General features: G+C 45.4%; 1 protein-coding gene across 7 annotated transcripts in view; it reads right to left on the bottom strand.

Annotated features, from left to right (window-relative positions):
- Positions 1-2,603: 2,603 nt before the first annotated feature.
- LOC101336875 (teneurin-2) overlaps positions 2,604-21,055 on the bottom strand; it is a 465,743-nt gene continuing 447,291 nt past the window's right edge. For all 7 annotated transcript variants that reach the window (XM_073802777.1, XM_073802778.1, XM_073802779.1 and 4 more), the window contains 2 exons: positions 6,358-6,488; positions 2,604-4,724 (listed from right to left, as the gene is read on the bottom strand). In XM_073802777.1, coding sequence (XP_073658878.1) covers positions 3,963-4,724; positions 6,358-6,488 — 893 coding nt within the window. In that variant the 3' untranslated portion in view covers positions 2,604-3,962. The remainder of the gene's footprint in view (positions 4,725-6,357; positions 6,489-21,055) is intronic.

Below are 21,055 nucleotides of genomic sequence, written 5' to 3'. Positions count from 1 at the left end.
CATTGCCTTCTTTTTTTTCCTCCCATTATATGGGTTGTCTTTTCACTTTCTTGCCATCCTTTGAAGCACAAGGCTTTAAATTTTTATTTATTTATTTATTTATGGCTGCGTTGGGTCTTCATTGCTGCGTTGGGCTTTCTCTAGTCGCAGTGCGTGGGCCTCTCATCGCTGTGGCTTCTCTTGTTGCAGAGCATGGGCTCTAGGCGCGCTGGCTTCAGTACTTGTGGCTCGTGGGCTCTAGAGCGCAGGCTCAGTAGTTGTGGCACAGGGGCTTAGTTGCTCCGCGGCACGTGGGATCGTCCCGGACCAGGGCTCGAACCCGTGTCCCCTGCATTGGCAGGCGGATTCTTAACCACTGCACCACGGGGGAAGTCCCCCCCCCCCCGACTGCCTTCTTGCCTGCGATCCCCTCCCTGTCTTGGTAGCCCCCCTGGCTGCATCTATCCTGGGAGCCAACACTGTGGTTAGTCCCCGTGTGGCTCCCACCCAACTAGGATTCAAGTAGGCCTCATGACCAGCTAGAGGCTGTTCTGTGGGCGCATATCCAAGAGGTCCTGACGCCAGTTGAATTAAACAAGGCAGCTGGGCTAAAGCACACAGGAGGACCTGTGTCCTCTTTCCTGTCCTCCCGAAGGGAAACAGGGAAACAAGGGTGTTCACACGTGCTTCTGAGAAGGAAGTTCTCTGGAGTATTTTTGTTCTCCTCTTTGCTTAACTCACTCACAGCTTGCTCTGCTGACAACAGGGCCCATGGGGTCTGATAATGAGTGTAAAGCAGGCTAGCCTGGTCTGTCTCTCCCTCTCCTTCCACCTGGGGGAGCCGCCCCTGGCCGGGTTAGAGGATGGGAAGGCAGTGGCGATTCAGAGCCCTTGAAGGGCTCGGGGTGACATGCCACCCAGACTTGCTGGGGAGGCTTGGAAATCAGCCGCAGCTGGGCTGGAATCATTCTACCACCTCCCAGCTCGGTGATAAGTGGCCTCAGTTTCTCCACTTGCAAAGCGAATGATACTAGGAGCTTGTCTTTGCAATCTATCCACTCAATTTACTTCTATTTCCTCGATGGCCACTAGCCTTGTCACCTCACACAGATGATCACATCAGCTCCCCTGCCTGTTCCCGCTGCATCAGGAGCACTTGTTGATGAAATTAAAACAAAATCCCTCTTTTTTTTTTTTTAAATTAATTTATTTTTTGGTGTGTTGGCTCTTCGTTGCTGCATGCGGGCTTTCTCTAGGTGCGGCGAGCGGGGGCTACTCTTCGTTGCGGTGCGCGGGCTTCTCATTGCGGTGGCTTCTCTTGTTGCGGAGCATGGGCTCTAGGCACTTGGGCTTCAGTAGTTGTGGCACGTGGGCTCGGTAGTAGTGGCTCACGGGCTCTACAGTGCAGGCTAAGTAGTTGTGGCGCACGGGCTTAGTTGCTCCGTGGCATGTGGGATCTTCCCGGACCAGGGATCGAACCCGTGTCCCCTGCATTGGCAGGTGGATTCTTAACCACTGCGACACCAGCGAAGCCCTCCCTCTTGTTTTTAATGAAAAAAAAAATCAGTCTTTAATCGGTGGGTCTTTTGAACCTTGCCAACCTCTTCTGTTTTCTGGCCTTACTATGGGACCACTATAGTCCCTTTGCATATGCTGCCCCCTGGGTCTGGGATGCATTTGCTTCCTTCCATTTGGTTAATTCCTCCTTAACTTTCAAACTTCTGTGACTTCCTTTACGTTCTCAGTCTAGGTCACCTCCCCAGTTATGTGCATCCACAGCTTTGTAAATCTCTCCTCCTTGGCACTGAACATCCCTGTCGTTTTCACTTCTTAGGGTAACTATTTGCCTATTGTCTGTCTGCATCCCTGACTGTAAGTTTCATGAGGCGAGGGCCCCTATGTATGTCTACTGACCTCTTTTATCCCCAGAACTTAGCACAAGGCTTGGCACATGGCAAGCTCTCAAAATAATGTTGTTGAATGGATGAAAGATGAGGATTAAATGAAAGTATTGTGTGTAGAGCACGTAGCACTGTCCTTGGCATGCGGTTCACATCAATAAATACGAGCTATTAACGATACTATTGCTCTTCTAACTGTAGGATTGGTGGGGGAAAATTCATCCAGATCATAACTGCTCTTCCTTCTTTGGCTGCCCCAAGTGTGCAAGTTTTGGGGTAAAGTGATCCAGTCTGGAAGAAAGTACACACACACACACATATGAACGCACACATAGAGCCACACAAACTACAGGCACGTCCTCTCATGTGGGGAGAGTGTTTGCCTTCAGTTTTCTGGCAGCACCTTCTGGAACTAGAACATGGCATCAGGGAGAAGCCTGACTGTCCCGGGAATGCTGGAGGGACCCATCCGGGCCTCACCACCCACCAGCCCCAGGCCCACACTCTCCTTCCCGTCTCTGCTCCGTGAAGGGCGGGGGCTGCAGATGTAGGGAGAGGTCACTCTAGAGTTTAGAGCAGCTTGGGGAGCAGGGGGTGCCTGTGACAGCAGCTCCTCCGTAAGTTCACAATTCCGTCTCTGCCTCAGCATCTTGAGAAGCTCCCCTTTCCTCCAGAAACTTTGACCTGGCCCTCACCTCAAAGCATTTGCACAGAAGACCAGTGTCCACAGGAGTTTTAGAGACTTTATTTATGTATAAACAATTTAAACACTTTGCCATAAATTATCTTTGCTGTCCCTAGTCTTTGCTTAGCAGCAAATTAAAATTAATATAAAAACTCGATGAACAAGTCATACATGTATATTACAAAAAAGTTCCTGTACCAAAGTTCTTATTAGACATTTTTTTTGTTTTTTTTTTTAACTTTTTTTTCTTCTTTTTGTGGGTTTTTAAAATTTTTTATTTTCTCTCCTCGTGGTGACTGTCATGTGATTGTCTCAGTTTCTGGACCAAACAAACACACTAATAATTTTAAATCTCAAACAGTGATTGTGCCTTGAGGCTTAGGTATGTACAGGGTGATCTGAAGTGGTGCCCGTTAGCAAAAGAGTGTCACGATGCCCACACCTCTACTGCCACTGATACCCACGAACTACAGAATCTAAACAGACTACACCCTGTAACTGTGTATTACTGTCCACAATGGAATCTTCAAAGACAAAAGAATATGAAATTTATCTGTAGTGATTATAGCCACCCTTGGAATTGAATTTTACACTCTGCGCTCAAATAAATTAGCTCAGGCCAGACTAGATCGGGACCTGAGAGTTAAGTGCTGAATGGTATTATTTCGCTTTGATATCCATTTCCTTTCTTTTCTTGTGTTCTTATATATTTTTTTTCTTTAAAAAGTATTTCCAGTGCTCACTCTTTCACTTTTATCCCCCCCCCCAGTCGCTACACACAAATCACCCCCAAAGTCGTGGTTTAAATGCACCTGTATTTGTGAAAAGGAAAACGTCTGTAGTATCTGTCCAAACAGCAGTCTGAATTGTTGTCCTCAACTGGTCCTGGAATGCTGGTCCTCACGGACGTCTGTGTGTCGCTCACGTGTGAATGAGTGAGGTATTAGAAGATGAGGCCTTCTCGTCTTCACGTCTCTGTTTTGCGGTCGGTGTGTTTGTGTGTGTGTATGTGTGTGGGTTTTTTTTTTTTCTTCATGTTGTGCGTGTGTCTGTTCTTCCTTTTGGACATTTTGCGTCTCTTTCCATCTCTTTGCTGTGTAGACCCAGAACAAGTGGGTCATATTTTAGGGGAACTCGGAACATGGTTGTATGATCGTTCATTCGTCTGTTTTGTTTTTCCTCAGGAATTTGCAGCCGGGCTTTAGTCTACTTCGGGAGGTGGGACTTCTCGCGTGGACAGTAGCATTTGAACTCAAAAAATGTGAGCTTTCTTGCCACTTGGTGTCCTAAAGCAGCCCGGCCTCAGTGCCCCTGTTAGGTCTTCATCTCCTTAGGAGAGGAGAGAACAGTGGCTCCCGCTGAGCCATCCAGACGAGGAGTGGCAGCACATGATTTTGTTACCTCTTTCCCATCTCATTCTGTCTTAAAAACTGGATGTTGCTGCTACTGTCTGCCAGCTCGGGGTATTGCTCGACGGGAAGCACGTAATAGCCTTCGTAACCCTGCACACGCCCCGTGCTCAGAAGCTGCTGCTTCTCGCCCTCAGTCCACAGGCGGCTGCCCTCTCGGCCGTCCCTGGCTTTCTGCTGTTCCTTGGCCCAGGCGGTGCCCAGGGCCCTCTGCCTGGCCTGGTCCAGGATGCGGGCCTTCTCTTCGTCCAGGGTGTCGGGGGTGAGGCCGTAGCGGATGCTGAGCAGCAGCGTGGAGTACTGGAACTCGATGTTGGTGAACCTTCGAGTCCTGCCGTTGACCAGCAGCGTGGGCTGCGACACGGTCACGTTCACCCCGCTCTCCAGCACCTTGCGGCCGATGGTGGTGCCCAGGGTGACCAGGTCGCCGTCGGCCGAGCCGATCTTCACAAAGTAGTGGGTGTCCTTGCCCTCGATGCTGTAGTGCATCTTGTCCAGGTAGTAGGCGTTGTTCAGCACGGACGCCACCTTGCGGCTGTCCTCGCTGGCGATGCTGGACGTGCCGGTGGTCACCCGCCCCTCTTTGATGGCGAACATGATGCCTTTGCCGATGATGGGCGTGGTGGTGGCGAACCAGTGGCCTGCTTTCTCTCGGATGCTGGCGTGAAGCTTCTTAGAGATGACCTGCCCTTCGAGGGCCATGAAGGCCTGGTTGTGCCTCTCGGTCGTCTGCTGGACACCTGTAATGAGCTGTGGGCATAAGAAAACACAGAAAGCTGAGAAGGCGGGCTGGGCCGCTGTGTGTACGGGCTGGGCAACACAGCGACAAAGGGTCAGAAAGAGGAAGGCTGGGACTCTCCTGCAAGAATATGTCTTGCGTCTGTCGTGATAGGAGCTAAGATAGTCCTACCTTTTGGAACTAGGACAGACTGGCAGGTTTCCAGTGCTCTGATGCTATGGCCTCTCCACCTTGTAACTGTGCCATTAACTAAAAAATGGAGGTACGGAGGAGTGCCGCATTGCTGGTATCTGCACCCAGGCCTACCCACTTACCATGGCTCTCCATCACTGCGGAAGAGAGAGTCACTCTGCCCGCTGATGATCCGGCAGCTGCCGTACACACTTCAGACCCAGGAATATCCTGACCTGAAGGGCAGGGTGTTTGTCTGAGCGGCTGTGAACCCCGCTGCTGCGACCTACCTCTCTTTGAGGCCAGTGCCCTGGTTATTCATTAACTTCCTTGGGTTAGCACCTGGCTACTCAAAGTATGGCTAGCAGCTGAGACATCTCCAGGACTCGCCCTGTTAGAAAAGCGGGATCTCAGGCCTCCCTCCTGACCCACCGAGTGAGAAGCTGCAGCTTAACAAGACACTCTAGCTGGTGTGCGTGCGTATGAATGCTTGAGAAGCACCGGAATAACAGATGCTGGCTTCGTGGGCCAGAGGGACCGTCCCTGGGCTTTCTGAGTCATTTGCTTTGGATCCTAGCCCTCCTTCTGCAGAGGGATGAAATCCCCATTATCTCCTTGGCCTTGAGTTCTCTACTCACAAATTACAGCTCACCTCAATTGGTGGTTGGGGGACAGGCTGGGATAATGGAAGAGGCTGTGCTTGGGAGGTAACAGCACTTAGATAAATGAGCGAAATGATGGCTATTCATCCCCCGAGTGGTCCCCACGGGCAGAACTGTGAGAATGCTGTTCTCAATTACCCAGCAGCTCCTCTGGTCTCTCTCTAGTGACACAGTCTGGACGATTATTCAGAGCAGGTGAGATCTTTCAGACTTTTATTGTGCCGAGCACAGGTTCTGTAGCTGGGGGTATCTGAACACAGATATCCCCTGTCCAGGTGTGGCCGAGGTCTCAGCGGCACCCAAATTGAAACCACCGTCTCGGTCATCACCAAGAAACCCAAGCACAGATTATGTTCAGAAAACTCAATCTGTATACATTTGGGCCATAAAACGCTGAGGTTTTATGTAAGGCATAAAAATGTTCTTTAATGGGACAGAAACTGCAAACCACCGTTTTATTACGTCCCATAAAAGCCAAAAGGGTTATGATCTTACAGGCAGCACAGATGGTAGGTTGCTGCTAGATTTCTCAATGCTGTGGTTAATCAAGGAGTGACTCAAGGGTACACACGGAACAGATAATGATACCACAATTAAGGTAATAATTGAGGTTGGAAAGAAATACGTGCTGCGCCAGAGAAGTAACAGTACTGACATTCGTTGTCCTGCGAAGTCACCACGTTTCACGCCCCTTTTATACCCAGCTCCGATGTTTTCCTCCGCTACTGACATGCCCTTGGCTCCAACATGGTTCTGTTTGCCAAAGGGAACGATGACGGTCATCGGATTCTTGGCAGGGACCTCCACTTACCTGTCCGTTCTCACTTGCTTGACTCTCTGACAACTCATAGGGCGGAGGCACGAAATACATTTTGGCCCTTGGGAAGCCGGGAATTATGTTGCTAAGCTGAAATCCAAACATCACCAGCCAGCTTTTCACATCTACGGTGGAAACGAAAATAAAGATTTCTGAAATCATGATGGATGGAAAGCCAGAGAGGATCTTGGAGACAGAACAAAATAAAATGGGGGGTTGTGTATGGAGTCCAGCAGGAGAGGGAGGCAAGAGCCTGTGAAGGTCTCCTGGCCCGGACCCAGAGCTGCTTACCTGGGTTCTCGGAAGTAGATGCCCTTCCAAACTTGGTCAGTTGACCCCCACTCAGCCCTCCCCATGTGGTGATTTAGGACGGTGCTGGAGTAAGCTAGATCTACTTTTCGATGCCCTTGCTGTGTGACCTTGGGCAAGTTCCTGACCCTCTCTCAGCTTCAGGTTCCTCAGATATGAATTGGGATAATAACTGTACTAATCGCATTGGGCTGTCGTGAGGATTGACGGGAAAAATCCATGTCAAGGGCTTATCATAGTGCCTGGCACGTGGGTTGCTCAATAAATATGGACACCTTCATTTGGCAAGTATTTAAGGGAGCATCGATTACGGGCCAGTCAATGTGCTTAGAGGCTAGAGACACAACGACTGGCTACATGCAGACGTGATGATTAACACTGTGCAGGACCTCGGTGGGGGGCGGGTTGCTGCTGCACTGAGGCTGGCTCATTATAGAAAGGGGATTCCCTGAGTGTATGGAACGCAGACAGTCATCTGGCTCCTGAGACCCTTTCCTCAGGTGTCTACGCTTCAGAGAGAGGTCAAGAGAGAGCTCTGCGTGCTCAGAGGACGACTGCCCTTCCTTGCTAGGGCTCAAGACTGAGTCTGCTCCACTGTCACTCTCTCCATCTCTGTTCCTGAATTCCTTCTTAGTAATTTCATTAGACAAGCAGTCGATCCTTCCAGGAGCCTGGCCTCTTATTTTTTTGGTGATCCTCCCCCTACTAACTCTCCTCATCCTCTGGACCTTGTTATCATCAATAATTCTGATCCCCCCATTACCTCAATTTCATGTACATCACCCTCTGATCACCACCTGGACTCTCTAGTTTACTCCTTTTTGTAACCTGACACCCATACTCCCCGAGCCTCTCCTCTCCTTAGGACCTTCAACCTACCCTAAACTTCTTTTCCCTCCCTCAGCTTCTTGGTCTCTCTTCTCTTCTCACCTAGCACACATTCCATGGGCAATCATTAGAATTATTCCCTTGTGTATTATCTCAGCTCCTTGCCCCTTCATCACACCTGCTTGGTGAAATCACAATTTTGGTTAAATCATGGAAGGCTCTGCCTATTCCATGTTTATCCCTGTGCAGCTGAACGTGGCAGCAGAAAGGAATGTAACCACACTGACTGGCGTTCCTTTAAATTCCTGTCAATGAACCCCAATTGTGCCTTCCTGCTCCCTGGCAATCTGACTACATCCCCTTCCGCCATTTAGTCCTCCTCCCATTCTCCTGGATGATTTAACCTCTTCTCATCTCGCCTAAAACCTCCCACACCTGCTTTCCCTTCTGCGCTCTAGCAGATGACCTTAATTTCTAGTCTAAGAAAACCGATGAGGCCAGAGGGGAATGTCCCTAAACCCTCATCCTATCTATCAGCCTACCAGCATCTGCACCCATATTCCCGCCTTCCTCCTGTTACTCTAGATGAGCTGTTGGAATCAACCCTCCACTTGTGCACCAGCTCACGTTCATGTTCGCCCACTCAGGGGCAGCGCTCCAGCAACTCTCTCTCCATCAATTTACTCCCTCTTCCAATGGATCAACCCCATCAGCGTACAAACATGCCACTAAAAATCCACCTTAAAAAAAATCCCTCTCTTGTCCGTCCTTCTCCCTTTAGCCACCACCCGTGTCTCACCCCCTTTACAAGAACTTCTCAAACTCAAAATAATTTTCTAGACTCACTGACTCCCATTCATCTCCTCTGAATCAGGCTTTGCTCCCAGATACTCATTAAAACAACTCTCGTCAAGGTCACAAATGACCTCTGTGTTGCTAAGTCCAATGCTGACTGTGGTCCTCATCTTGTTTGACCTATCAGAATTTATCTGACAACTTGAACACTCCTGTGTCTCTCTTTGTCTTGCCTTTCTCGACAGCACACTCCCTTGTCCCCCTCTCACCTTTGTGGCCACCCCTTGTCCCTCATTGGTTCCTCCTCATCTCCCTACTCTGAATATCAGGATGTCCTAGACTCAGTCTGTGAACTTCTTTTGCATTCTATCTACTCTTCCAAACACGGTGATCTTATGCACCCTCAGAGCCCTCAATACCATTTACATGCAGATGCTGACTCCAAAATGTATGTCTCCATCCAGGACCTCTCCCTCAATTCCAAACTAGTGTATGTAATTACACTTCAGACTTCTATCCAAAACTGAACTCATCTTCCTCCCCCGCACCTGTTGCCATAGTCTTTTCCATCCCAGGTTACAGCAACTCCATCCTTCCAGCTACCATCCTTGACCTCTTCCTTTTTCTCACTCTCTATGTCTAAACCATCAGGAAGTCCTTTACTTTTTAAAAAAAATTGAGGTAAGTTTCACGTAACATAAAATTCATCATGTTAAACATTTTAAAGTACACAATGCAGTGGCTTCTAGTACATTCACAATATTGTACAACCTTCATTTCTGTTGAATTCCAGAACACTTTCATCACCCCCAAAGAAACCGCATACCTGTTAGCAGTCATTCTGCATTCTCCTTTACCCTCAGTCCCTGAAAACCAACACTGCTTTCTGTCTCAATGGAGTTGCCTATTCTGGATATTTCGAAATCATATAATGTGTGGCCTTTCGTGTCTGGCTTCTTTCTTTTAGCACAATGTTTTCAAGGTTCATCCATGTTGTAGCCTATGTCAGCACTTCATTCCTTTTTATGGCTGAATAACATTCTGTTATTTGGATATACCCCATGTTGTTTATTCATTCATCAGTTAATGGTTATCTGAGTTGTTTACACCTTTATTTTTTACTATTTTGGATAATGCTATTATGAATATTCATGGACAAATTTATCTTGATGTTTCTTCATTCACTGTCAGGATTTTATTATTGTTATTTTAGGATAGCATTTTAAAAAATGAAGTGTAGCTGATTTACAATGTTGCATTCGTTTCAGGTGTACAGCAAAGTGATTCAGTTATACACATACATACATATATATTCTTTATTTAATTTTTATTTTATGTTGGAGTATAGTTGATTTACAATGTGTTAGTTTCCGGTGTACAGCTAACTGATTCAGTTACGCATGTGCATATATCCATTCTTTTTCAGATTCTTTTCCCATATAGGTTATTCCAGAATATTGAGTAGAGTTCCCTGTGCTATATAGTAGGTCCCTGTTGATTATTTTATATATAGTAGTATGTATATGTTAATCCCAAACTCCTAATTTATCCCTCCCCACCACATTTCCCCCTGGCAACCACAAGTCTGCTTTCGAAGTCTGTGGGTCTGTTTCTGTTTTGCAAATAAGTTCATTTGTATCATTTTTTTTTAGATTCCACATATAAGTGATATCATATGATATTTGTCTTTCTCTGTCTGACTTACTTCACTTAGTATGATAATCTCTAGGTCCATCCATGTTGCTGCAAATGGCGTTACTTCATTCTTTTTAATGGCCGAGTAATATTCCATTGTATATATGTACCACATCTTCTTTATCCATTCCTTTGTTGATGGGCATTTAGGTTACTTCCATGTCTTGGCTATTGTAAACAGTGCTGCAATGAACATTGGGGTGTGTGTCTCTTTTCAAATTATGGTTTTCTCAGGGTATATGCCCAGGAGTGGGATTGCTGGGCATATGGTAGTTCTATTTTTAGTTTTTTAAAGAACCTCCATACTGTTCTCCTCGTGGTCGTGCCAATTTACATTCCCACCAACAGTGTAGGAGGGTTCCCTTTTTTCCACACCTTCTCCAGCATTTATTGTTTGTAGGCTTTTCGATGATGGCCGTTCTGACCTGTGTGAGGTGATTACCTCATTGTAGTTTTGATTTGCATTTCTCTAATAATTAGTGATGTTGAGCATCTTTCCATGTGCTTTTTGACCACACTGTATGTCTTCTTTGGAGAAATGTCTATTTAGATCTTCTGCCCAGTTTTTGATTGGGTTGTTTGTTTCTTTGATATAGAGCTGCATGAGCTGTTTGTATATTTTGGAGATTAATCCCTTGTTGGTCACTACGTTTGTAAATAATTTCTCCCATTCTGTAGGTCGTCTTTTCATTCTGTTTATGGTTTCCTTTGCCGTGCAAAAGCTTTTTAAGTTTAATTAGGTCCCTTTTATTTTTGTTTTTATTTTCATTCCTCTAGGAGGTGGATCCAAAAAGATCTTGCTGTGATTTATTTCAGAGTGTTCTGCCTATGTTTTCCTCTAAGATTTTTATAGTATCTGGCCTTACATTTAGATCTTTGAACCATTTAAAGTTTATTTTTGTGTATGGTGTTAGAGAATGTTCTAATTTTATTCTTTTACATGTAGCTGTCCAGTTTTCCCAGCACCACTTATTGAAGAGACTGTCTTTTCTCCATTGTTTATTCTTGCCTCCTTTGTTGGAGATTGACCATAGGTGCGTGGGTTTATATTTGGGCTTTCTATCCTGTTCCATTGATTTATAGTTCTGTTTTTGTGCCAGTACCATACTGTTCTGATTATTGTAGCTTTGTAGTATAGTTTGAGGTCAGGGAGTATGATTCCTCCAGCTCTGTTTTTCTTTCTCAGAACTGCTTTGGCTATTTGGGGGTCTTTTGTGTTTCCATACAAATTTAAAAATTTTTGTTCTTGTTCTCTAAAAATGCCATTGGTAATTTGATAGGAATTGCACTGAATATGTAGATTGCCTTGAGTAGTATAGTCATTTTCACAATATTCATTCTTCCAATCCAAGAACATGGTGTATCTTTCCATCTGTTTGTGCCATCTTTGATTTCTTTCATCAACATCTTATAGTTTTCAGAGTACAGGTCTTTCGCCTCTTTAGGTAGATTTATTCCTAGGTATTTTATTCCTTTTGAAGTGATGGTAAATGGGATTGTTTCCTTAATTTCTCTTTCTGATCTTTCATTGTTAATGTATAGGAATGCAACAGATTTCTGTGTGTTAATTTTGTATTCTGCAAATTTACCAAATTCATTGATGAGTTCTACTAGTTTTCTGGTAGCATCTTTAGGATGTTTGCCATTGTGGCTGGAAAAGATGTTTGATATGATTTCAATTTTCTTAAATTTATTGAGGCTTGCTTTGTGGCCCAAGATGTGATCTATCCTGGAGAATGTTCTGTGTGTACCTGAGAAGAATGTGTATTCTGCTGCTTTCAGATGGAAGGTTCTATAAATATCAAGTCCATCTGGTCTAATGTGTCATTTAAGGCCTGTGTTTCCTTATTGATTTTCTGTCTGGATGATCTGTCCATTGATGGAAGTGGGGTGTTGAAGTCACCCACTATTATTGTGTTACTGTTGATTCTCCTTTTATGGCTGTTAGTATTTGCCTTATATTTTGAGGTGCTCCTATGCTGGGTGCATATATATTTACAATTGTTATATCTTCTTCTTGGATTGATCCCTTGATCATTATGTAGTGTCCTTCTTTGTCTCTCGTAACAGTCTTTATTTTAAAGTCTATTTTGTCTGATATTGATACTCCAGCTTTCTTTTGATTTCTATTTGCATGGAATACCCTTTTCTACCTCCTCACTTTCAGTCTGTATGTGTCTCTAGATCTGAAGTGGGTCTCTTGTAGACAGCATATATCCAGGTCTTGTTTTTGTATCCACTGAGCCAGTCTATGTCTTTTGGGTGGAGCATTTACTCCATTTACATTTAAGGTAATTTTCGATATGTATGTTTTTATTGCCGTTTTGATAATTGTTTTGGATTTGCTTTTGTAGGGCTTTTTTCTTCCCTTCCTCTTTTGTTCTCTCTCTTGTGATTTGATAACTATCTTTAGTATTGTGTTTGGATTGCTTTGTGTGTGTGTATCTATTGTAGATTTTTGGTTTGCAGTTCCCATGAGGTTTTGATATAGAAGTCTATATGTATACAAGATTGTTTTAAGTTGCTGGTCTTCTAATAATTTCCAATGCATTTACAATATCCTGTATTTGTACTCTGCTCTTCTCACGACTGCTGGTTTTGATATCATATTTGTATGTGGATGATTTCCTACCTTTACTTTATGTTTGTCTTTACCGGTGAGCTTTCCCATTTGTAATTTTCTTGTTTTTAGTTGTGGCCTTCTTTTCCGCCTGGAGAAGTTCCTTTAGGATTTGTTGTAAAGCTGATTTGGTGGTGCCGAATTCTTTTAGCTTTTGCTTGTCTGTAAACGTTTTACTTTATCCATCGAATATGAGCAAGAGCCTTGCTGGGTAGAGTATTTGTGGTCGTTGGTTTTTCCCTTTCATCACTTTAAATATATCGTGCCACTCCCTTCTGGCCTGCAGAGTTTCTGCTGAAAAATCAGCTGATAGTCTTATGGGGATTCCCTTGTATGTTATTTGTTGCTTTTCCCTTGTTTTTAATATTTTTCTTTGTCTTTCATTTTTGTCATTGATTAATATGTGTCTTGGCGTGTTCCTCCTTGGGTTTATCTTGTGTGGGCCTCTGCACTTCCTGGACTTGAACGAGTGTTTCCTTTCTCATGTTAGGGTAGTTTTCGGCTATAATCTCTTCAAATATTTTCTTGGGCCCTTTCTCTCTCTCTTCTCCTTCTGGGACCTCTATAATATGAATGTTGGTGTGTTTAATGTTGTCCCAGAAGTCTCTGAGACTGTTCTCATTTCTTTTTATTCTTTTTTCTTTATTCTATTCCACGGCAATGATTTCCAGCACTCTCTTCCAGCTCACTTATTAGTTCTTCTGCCTTATTTATTCTACTTTTGATTCCTTCTAGTGTATTTTTCATTTCAGTTATTGTATTGTTCATCTCTGTTTGTTCTTTAAATCTTCTAGGTCTTTGTTAAACATTTCTTGTATTTCCTCAGTCTGTGCCTCCATTCTTTTTCCAAGATCTTGGATCATCTTTACTATCATTACTCTGAATTCTTTTTCAGGTAGATTGCCTATCTCCACTTCATTTACTTGTTCTTCTGGGTTTTTATCTTGTTCCTTCGTCTGAAACATATTTCTCTGCTGTCTCATTTTGTCTGACTTCCTGTGTTTGTGGTCTCCTTTCTGCAGGCTGCAGGTTCGTAGTTCCTCCTTCTTCTGGTGTCTGCTCTCTGGTGGCTGAGGTTGGTCCAGAGGCTGTGTAGGCTTCCTAGTGGGAGGGACTGATGCCTGCACACTGGTGGTTGGAGCTGGGCTTGTCCCTCTGGTGGGCAGGGCTGTGTCAAGGGGTATATTTTTAGGTGGCTGTGAGCTCAGTACAACTTTAGGCAGCCTGTCTGCTGATGGGTGGGGCTGTGTTCTCTCCCCCACCCCACTGGTTGTTTGGCCTGAGGCGTCCCAGCACTGGAGCCTGCAGGCTGTTGGGTGAGGTCAGGTCTCGGTGCCAAAATGGTGACCTTTGGGAGAGCTCACACCAATCAATATTCCCTGGGACCTCCACCACCAGTGTTCCTGCCCCCACAGTGAGCCCCAGCCAACTGCCGCCTCCCCAGGAGACCCTCCAAGACCCGCAGGTAGGTCTAGCCCAGGCTCCTGTGGAGTCACTGCTTTGTGCTGGGCCCAGTGCATGTGAAATCTTGTGTGCATCCTCTAAGAGTGGAGTCTCTGTTTCCTCCAGTCCTGTGGAGCTCCTGCACTCAAGCTCCTCTGGCCTTCCAAGTCAAATGCTCTGGGGCTCCTTCTCCTGTTGCCAGATCCTCAGGCTGGGGAGCCTGACATGGGGCTCAGAAGTCACTCCGGTGGGAGAACCTCTGCAATATAATTATTTTCCAGTTCATGGGTCGCCCACGCAGCAGGTATGGGATTTGATTGTAGAGTGAAGGCACTCCTTCTCCTGTCTCATTGTGACTTCTTCTTTGTCTTTGGTAGGTAAAATACCTTTTTTGTTGATGGTTGTTCAGCAGTTGTGATTTTGGTGTTCAGCGGTTAGTTGTGATTTTGGTGTTTTCATGAGAAGAAGTGAGTGAAAGTCCTTCTACTCTGCCATCTTGTCTGGAATCGAGGGGCTCTACATATATATTCTTTTTCAAACTCTTTTCCATTATAGCTGATTACAAAATATTGAATATAGTTCCCTGTGCAATACAGCAGGTCCTTTTTGTGTATCTCTTTTATATATAGTAGTGTGTATCTGTTAATCTCAAACTCCTAATTTATCCCTCCCTCCTCCCATCCCCTTTGGTAACCGTAAGTTTTTTTCTCTGCCTGTGAGTTTGTTTCTGTTTTTAAATAACTTAATTTGTACTATTTTTTAGATTCTACATATAAGCAGTATCATATAATATTTCTCTTTCTCTGATTTTTTCACTTAGTATGATAATCTCTAGGTCCACTCATATTGGGGCAAATGGCATTATTTCATTCTTTTTTATGGCTGAGTAATATTCCATTGTATATATATGCCACATCTTTATCCATCTGTTGATGGGCTTAGGTTGCTTCCATGTCTTGACTATTGTAAATAGTGCTGCTATGAACATTGGGGTGCATGTATCTTTCTGAGTTATAGTTTCATCTTTTCTGGATATATGCCCAGGAGTGGGATTGCTGGATTATATGGTAGTTCTATTTTTAGTTTTTTTAGGAACCTCCGTATTGTTCTCCATAGTGGTTACACCGGTTTTCATCCCTGCCAACAGTGTAGGATGGTTCCCTTTTTTCCACAGCCTCTCCAGCATTTATTATTTGTAGACTTTCTGATGATGGTACAAACTGATGTTTGAAAACCTCTTTTCAGTTCTCTTATGTATACACCTAGGTGTGGAATTGCTGGGTCCTATGGTTAAATCCTTTACTTTCACTTTTAAAATAGACCAGAATCTGTGTCCACTTCTCACCATTTCCACCACCTCAGCCCTGGCCCATGATCTCTTGCCTTGATTTCTAACTGGCCTCCCTGCTTTCACTTCTGTGCTCCACATACCTTTAGACATGGAAAAGGCCCTTACCATTCCTTTACTTGTAACACTCCAGCAATCCCCCATTTCTCTCAATGAAAATGTGAAAGTCCTTCTAATGGTCTCTAAGGACCTTGCCCGTGATCTCTCTGACCTCGTCTTCTCCTCTCTCTCTCTTGCTCACTCAGCTCCAGCCTCTGTGCCGTTTCTTGAACATGCCAGGTGCACACTCATCTCGGAGCCTTTATACAGGCAAGCCCTCTGCCTGGAGTGTGCTTCCCTGAAGGTATCTTCTGGCTGTCTCACTCCTCCCTTTTTCAAGTCTTGCTCAGACGTTGCCTCCAATAAGGCCAACTTCATGTTTAACCCCTGCCTGTTCCCACCCCCAGCAATCCCAAGTCCGCTTCCACCACTCATCCCCCCATCCCCAAAACAGTTACCACACTTGAACATGTGTCTCATTTGGGCATTTATGACATTTATTGTTTACTATCTGTCTCCCTCACCGAGAATGTAAGCTCCATCAGGACCCGGAGTTAAAAAATCTGTTTCATTCACTGATGTCTCCCCAGGCCTAGCACAAAATAGGTGCTCAATAAGTATCCATGGAGTGGATGAACAAACGCTGACTATATGTGGCAAAAGCCACCCTGAGTAGTGTGTGTGACAGAGGAACTACCTGTACCTGCTTGAGAAGATGCTTCTGAAGGGGCTGAGGAAGGTCTACCCACCTCCTGCCCCAGGACTGCTATGAGGGGTTTAATGCTGACTTCACCACTAAACATACAGGCCTAGAAGACCCTCTAATGAGAGGGATTCTGGAATCCACAGTGTGTTTATCAGCCTCAGACACAAACAAGTTCCTTGAATGACGTGGCAAGTACATGTATTAGCGATAGCCCATTTAAGAGTCATTTAACCTCAATAATCATCGGAAAGATGCAAATAAAAGCCACAGTGAGATAGTACCACACACCTGTCAGAATCACTGTCACCAAAAAGACAAGAAACAGTAAGAGTTGGTGAAGATGTGGAGAAAAGGGCCCTCTCGAGCAGTGTTGATGGGAATGTGAATTGGTGTAGCCACTATGGAAAACAGTATGGAGGGCCCTCAAAAATTAAAAATACAACTACCATATGATCCAGCAATTCCATTCCTGGGTATTTATCCAAAGAAAACACTAATTTGAAAAGATATATGCAACCCCATGTTCATCGTAGCATTATTTACAATAGCCAACATATGGAACCTAAGTGTCCATGGACAGATGAATGGATAAAGAAGATGTGGTTATATACATATATAATGGAACATTACTCAGCTCTAAAAAAGAGTGAAATCTTGCCATTTGTGACAACATGATGGACCTGGAGGAGATTCTAAGTGAAAGAAGTTACAGAAAGACGAATAACATACATTTTCATTTAAATGTGGACTCTAAAAAACAAAACTAATGAACAAATGTAACAAAACAAACAGACTCAGTTACAGAGAACAAACAGGTGGTTGCCAGAGGGGAGGTGGGTTGGGAAATGGGATAAATAGGTGAAGGGGGTTAAAAGCTACAACTACCAGTTATAAATAGGTCACAGGGATGTAATGTACAACTCAGGGAATATAGTCAGTAGTACTGTAATAACTTTTGTGCATAATCTATAAAAATATTGAATCACTACGTTATACCCCTGAAGCTAATGTAATACTGTAAGTCAACTATACGTCAATAAAAAACGTCACTTAAGGATACAGGTTTGAAATTGCCTTAAAAAGTGTGTCAGCATCAAGCAGACAGAAGCCTCGCTTTAGTCTAGCGATGATCATATATCCACAGAGCACCTCTGTGCGAAGTAGGTGGTGAACGCGGTGCAGTGCGGTTACCAGACTCTGGGTATTTGTGGTTACCCGTCATGATCACCTATCGTGGTGGTTTTACCATATCCGAGGATCACCTGTACTTGTTTTGCTTTGTCTACTTAAGCACATCCATTATAAAAAAGAAACTTTATGTCACTACCATAAGTGGGAGAGCACTCTCACTTGATGCAAACAGAGAATAACTGTAAAATTAAAACAACGCAATTAAGCTGGAGCACGATTTTGTTACCTGCTACCCGGGGAGTCTTAGACCTGCTCTCTCTGTTAAAAAGGGAGATGAGAAGTGTTAACGAGGTGTTACATACACACCAGCATCAAGTGGAGGCTTTCTCCTCTGCCAAATTGGGAGAATAAAAAGATCACTGAAGAGAAACGAACTTTTCCCATCTGTGTTTCCATGTTATTTAATACCTCATCTGAACAACATATAAACTCAGCCCATCTTTCACCAGGGATATGGAGGGAATCCCAAGAAAGGCAAGAGAGAGGTCTTTGCCCTCAACAGACTCTCCCCAACTTGATCTCTCCCCTGAAGGGATCCCTCCCTAGTCTCCAGGAGATGATGTTAACAACCTCCTGCCTTTGGGACCAGACATTTTAATGGCTGCTCCCATGAACAGTAATAGTTCATGTCATCTATCTGTTCTATCTTTTTAAGTTTCTAACATGGCTTGGTTTCCAAGTCTAACTCTCTTCTGAAAAATGTTTCTTCAAGTTGCTTGTCTCCTCCATCCTGCAGAAGGCGCTTCTCGCATCACACAAACACCCCTCCTCCTTTCAAAGTCACTGGCTGTCTCTGGTGACAGCCTCCCTAAACAATCTGTCGAGAGGAAGTCCTTGAGGTAGGAGTGGCGATGTGGCCCCTCCTAATAGCCCATCACTCCCCCGCCCCATGTTGTTCACAGCATGGGCAGCTGAAGCCCACACGCTCTCTCTAACGCACGCTGTCAGCACAGCAGCCTAGGTGGTAAGTGCAGAGAGAGAAGAGAGTAAAGCAAGAAGGAGGTTGGGCCTCCCTCCTCACTTGGGGAAATCAAACTCCACAAAATTCGACTTCACTTTCATGTGTGCCTGGGGGTCTGTAAGCCCAGAGACAGCCAGGGAGAAGCCAACCCGAGTCATCGTGGGTGACATATGGGAGGTTCGCTTACCTCCAAATTTGGGGTTTCAGATTTGCCAAAGCAATGCCACTCAGAGCAGAGTTGGGATCTGTTTCAGGGTGGAGCTGGAGACCCCTGGGAACCCCAGAGAATTACACAAAGGTGGTAATTTCACTCCTCACCTACGAACTCCCTGTCTTCAGGTGCATAGCTGCTTACACGTAACAAATGCATTCCTACCATTGATAAGCCTTTGCCCAGGGCTAGGTGCCTTATGTGTCATGATTCACTTACTTTTCACAGCACTGCAGGGTAAGTGCTGTGACTGGCACAGTGCTGCCAATGAAGAAGCTAAGGCTCAGAAAGGTTAAGACATTCGTACGGGTCACACAGCAAGTGACTGGCAAGGCCAGAATTGGTGTCTGGAGATGTATTCAGGTTCTAACATCAGAAGGAACCGGCTTGAGGACGGGCCAGGCTTGGGCCTGAGCACAGGTCTTGGTTTGCCCAGGACTGAGGAGTTTCCTGGGACTCGCTGTCACTGGAAAAGCCCAGGGCACTGCAGGTTTTTGGGGAGAGGGTCTATATCTCTCAGTCTGTCTTTTATATCCTTTCCTCTAGTATCTTTCGTATCACAGATATATCAGTCATCAATATATTACCTTAAACGATAACTGGTAAAAAGGGTGCAGCTTTAGAGCCCGTGAGTGGGAAAGGAATCACTTCTTGCCCTCCCTTACCCCTCCTTGGTAGATACAGCTGTGTCCAGCCCAGAGGTCTTTGAGCTCCTAACGGGTATTCTCTGCTGCTCTCCTTTGTGCCAGCATTTTGGGGGAGGACACAGCCTCCTCCAGCCTCAGCAGCTGTCTCTTGCATTCAGAGAGCTCTGTTTCCAAACAGCAAAGATTCTTTTGAGCACCAGAGAGACAGTAGTTCTGTCCACTGTGCTCCTGCCGACTACATCTTAATCCCTTCTTCAATTGTGAGCTGCAAGTTCAACCCCTCTGCTCATCTCCTACGATGCAAATCAAGACGCACAAAGATGGGTTTACAGATTCGCCAACATCCGAATGGCGGAGCATGACTTGGCGTTCTCTTCTGGGCTGCAGTCTCCAGGGGTCATCTCACGTTGAGCGGCAGCCCCTCTGACTTTGCTTTGACTGCGGACATCAGCTCTGTGCGTGCAGCTTCTCTAACGTTACCTTTTATTTTAGACTCTTTCTAATGTTTTCTGGATTCAGTTTTGTTGGACTTAGTTCAACTTGATTTGATGCCCGTTTATTGAGTCTCCATGAAGCACTGGAACGAGGAAAGCCATCTTGCTATTCAGAAAACTCGAATTTCTTTTTGTCCTTTCAGGAGGACCAGGAGAGCAGCTGAGGGGGCAGGGAGGCACGCTGTGCTCTGCGAATGATTTTGTTTGGGTCTTGGCAGCTGTGGGCGTGTGTTCATCCCATGCCGAGGGCTTTCTTTTTATTTGCCTTTGGCTGGTTCATCCCTAAGGTATCCAGTGCCAAGCCAGGCTCTGGGAAGCGCATTCTTGCGGGGCAGGGCCTTCTTCTCCTATGGCTGAGATAGGCATGGGCTGCCTCCCCATTCACATTGTTTCCTTTGGCTGGAATTCGCTTCCTCTCCCTCCCCCACTTCATAATGGCCTCTGCTCAAATGCCACCTATCTGTGAGTGCCCTAAAGATACAAGACACTTCCCACCACTCTCTAACTCTTTACCTACTTCATTTATCTTCCCTGCTTTATCATTATTTGAAACTATATACATATGGGTGTGTACTTTCCCGAGAGGTCCTTTAATTTGAAACTGCAGTGAACTGGGGGGGGGGGGACACAAACCCTGCCAAGCCCTGGGGAAGAGAGGACGCCCTGGCGGAGTAGCATGGCAGGGCCTCCTGACGAGGCGCACTGGGGAGACCGGGAGGGAACTGGCTTGGCCAAAACTCCTGCACTCCAAAGGTAGCAGCTGCTTCTGTTGTAGGAGGACGCTGGGTTCAACTTCAAAGGCTCTGGGACTTGTCAGTGAGGCATAGCAGGGCCACAAGTTAACCTTTAGGGTCATCTATTTCTTTCCGCAGCATGGGGCACTGAGGGCAGCCCTGTGTTCCAAGGAGCTGCTGCTTTCTTTCCAATCTTGGGGGTGGACAAGTGACCCCTGGCCACCTGAGGGTCGGGACCCCTTGGGCTTGATGCTTCCCTGGCCCATTGGCCAAGAGCTAAGAGTTTCCTGGAACTTGGGGGGGGCTTGGAATTGGGGTCCCCACTGTTACTCCTCTACAATGCATGTACAGGTGAGATGGCTCCAGATTCCTTGCTGAAAGTTGGTATTTTTCCTCCCATCCATCCATCCATCCATCCATCCATCCATCCATCCATCCATCCATCCAGATTTCCTTGCTTATCTCCCTGAAGATAGGGACTCTATCTTGCCCTCCACTGCATTTCTAGTACTTATGTATTAGATGAAAATATCCATGAATAGGTGGATGGATGGAGATGGATGGAAATGGATGTTTCCTTTTACCAATTTCTCACTTATCATGAGGAAGTAGATTATCTGCCCTCCTTGGCCCCTCCGTCCACACCCGTGTCCAAGCTTCCTTTGTCCTTT

This window comes from Tursiops truncatus, chromosome 3 (genome assembly GCF_011762595.2).
Source record: "Tursiops truncatus isolate mTurTru1 chromosome 3, mTurTru1.mat.Y, whole genome shotgun sequence".
Taxonomy (NCBI): domain Eukaryota; kingdom Metazoa; phylum Chordata; class Mammalia; order Artiodactyla; family Delphinidae; genus Tursiops; species Tursiops truncatus.
This window is presented reverse-complemented; position numbering and strand designations above follow the sequence as displayed.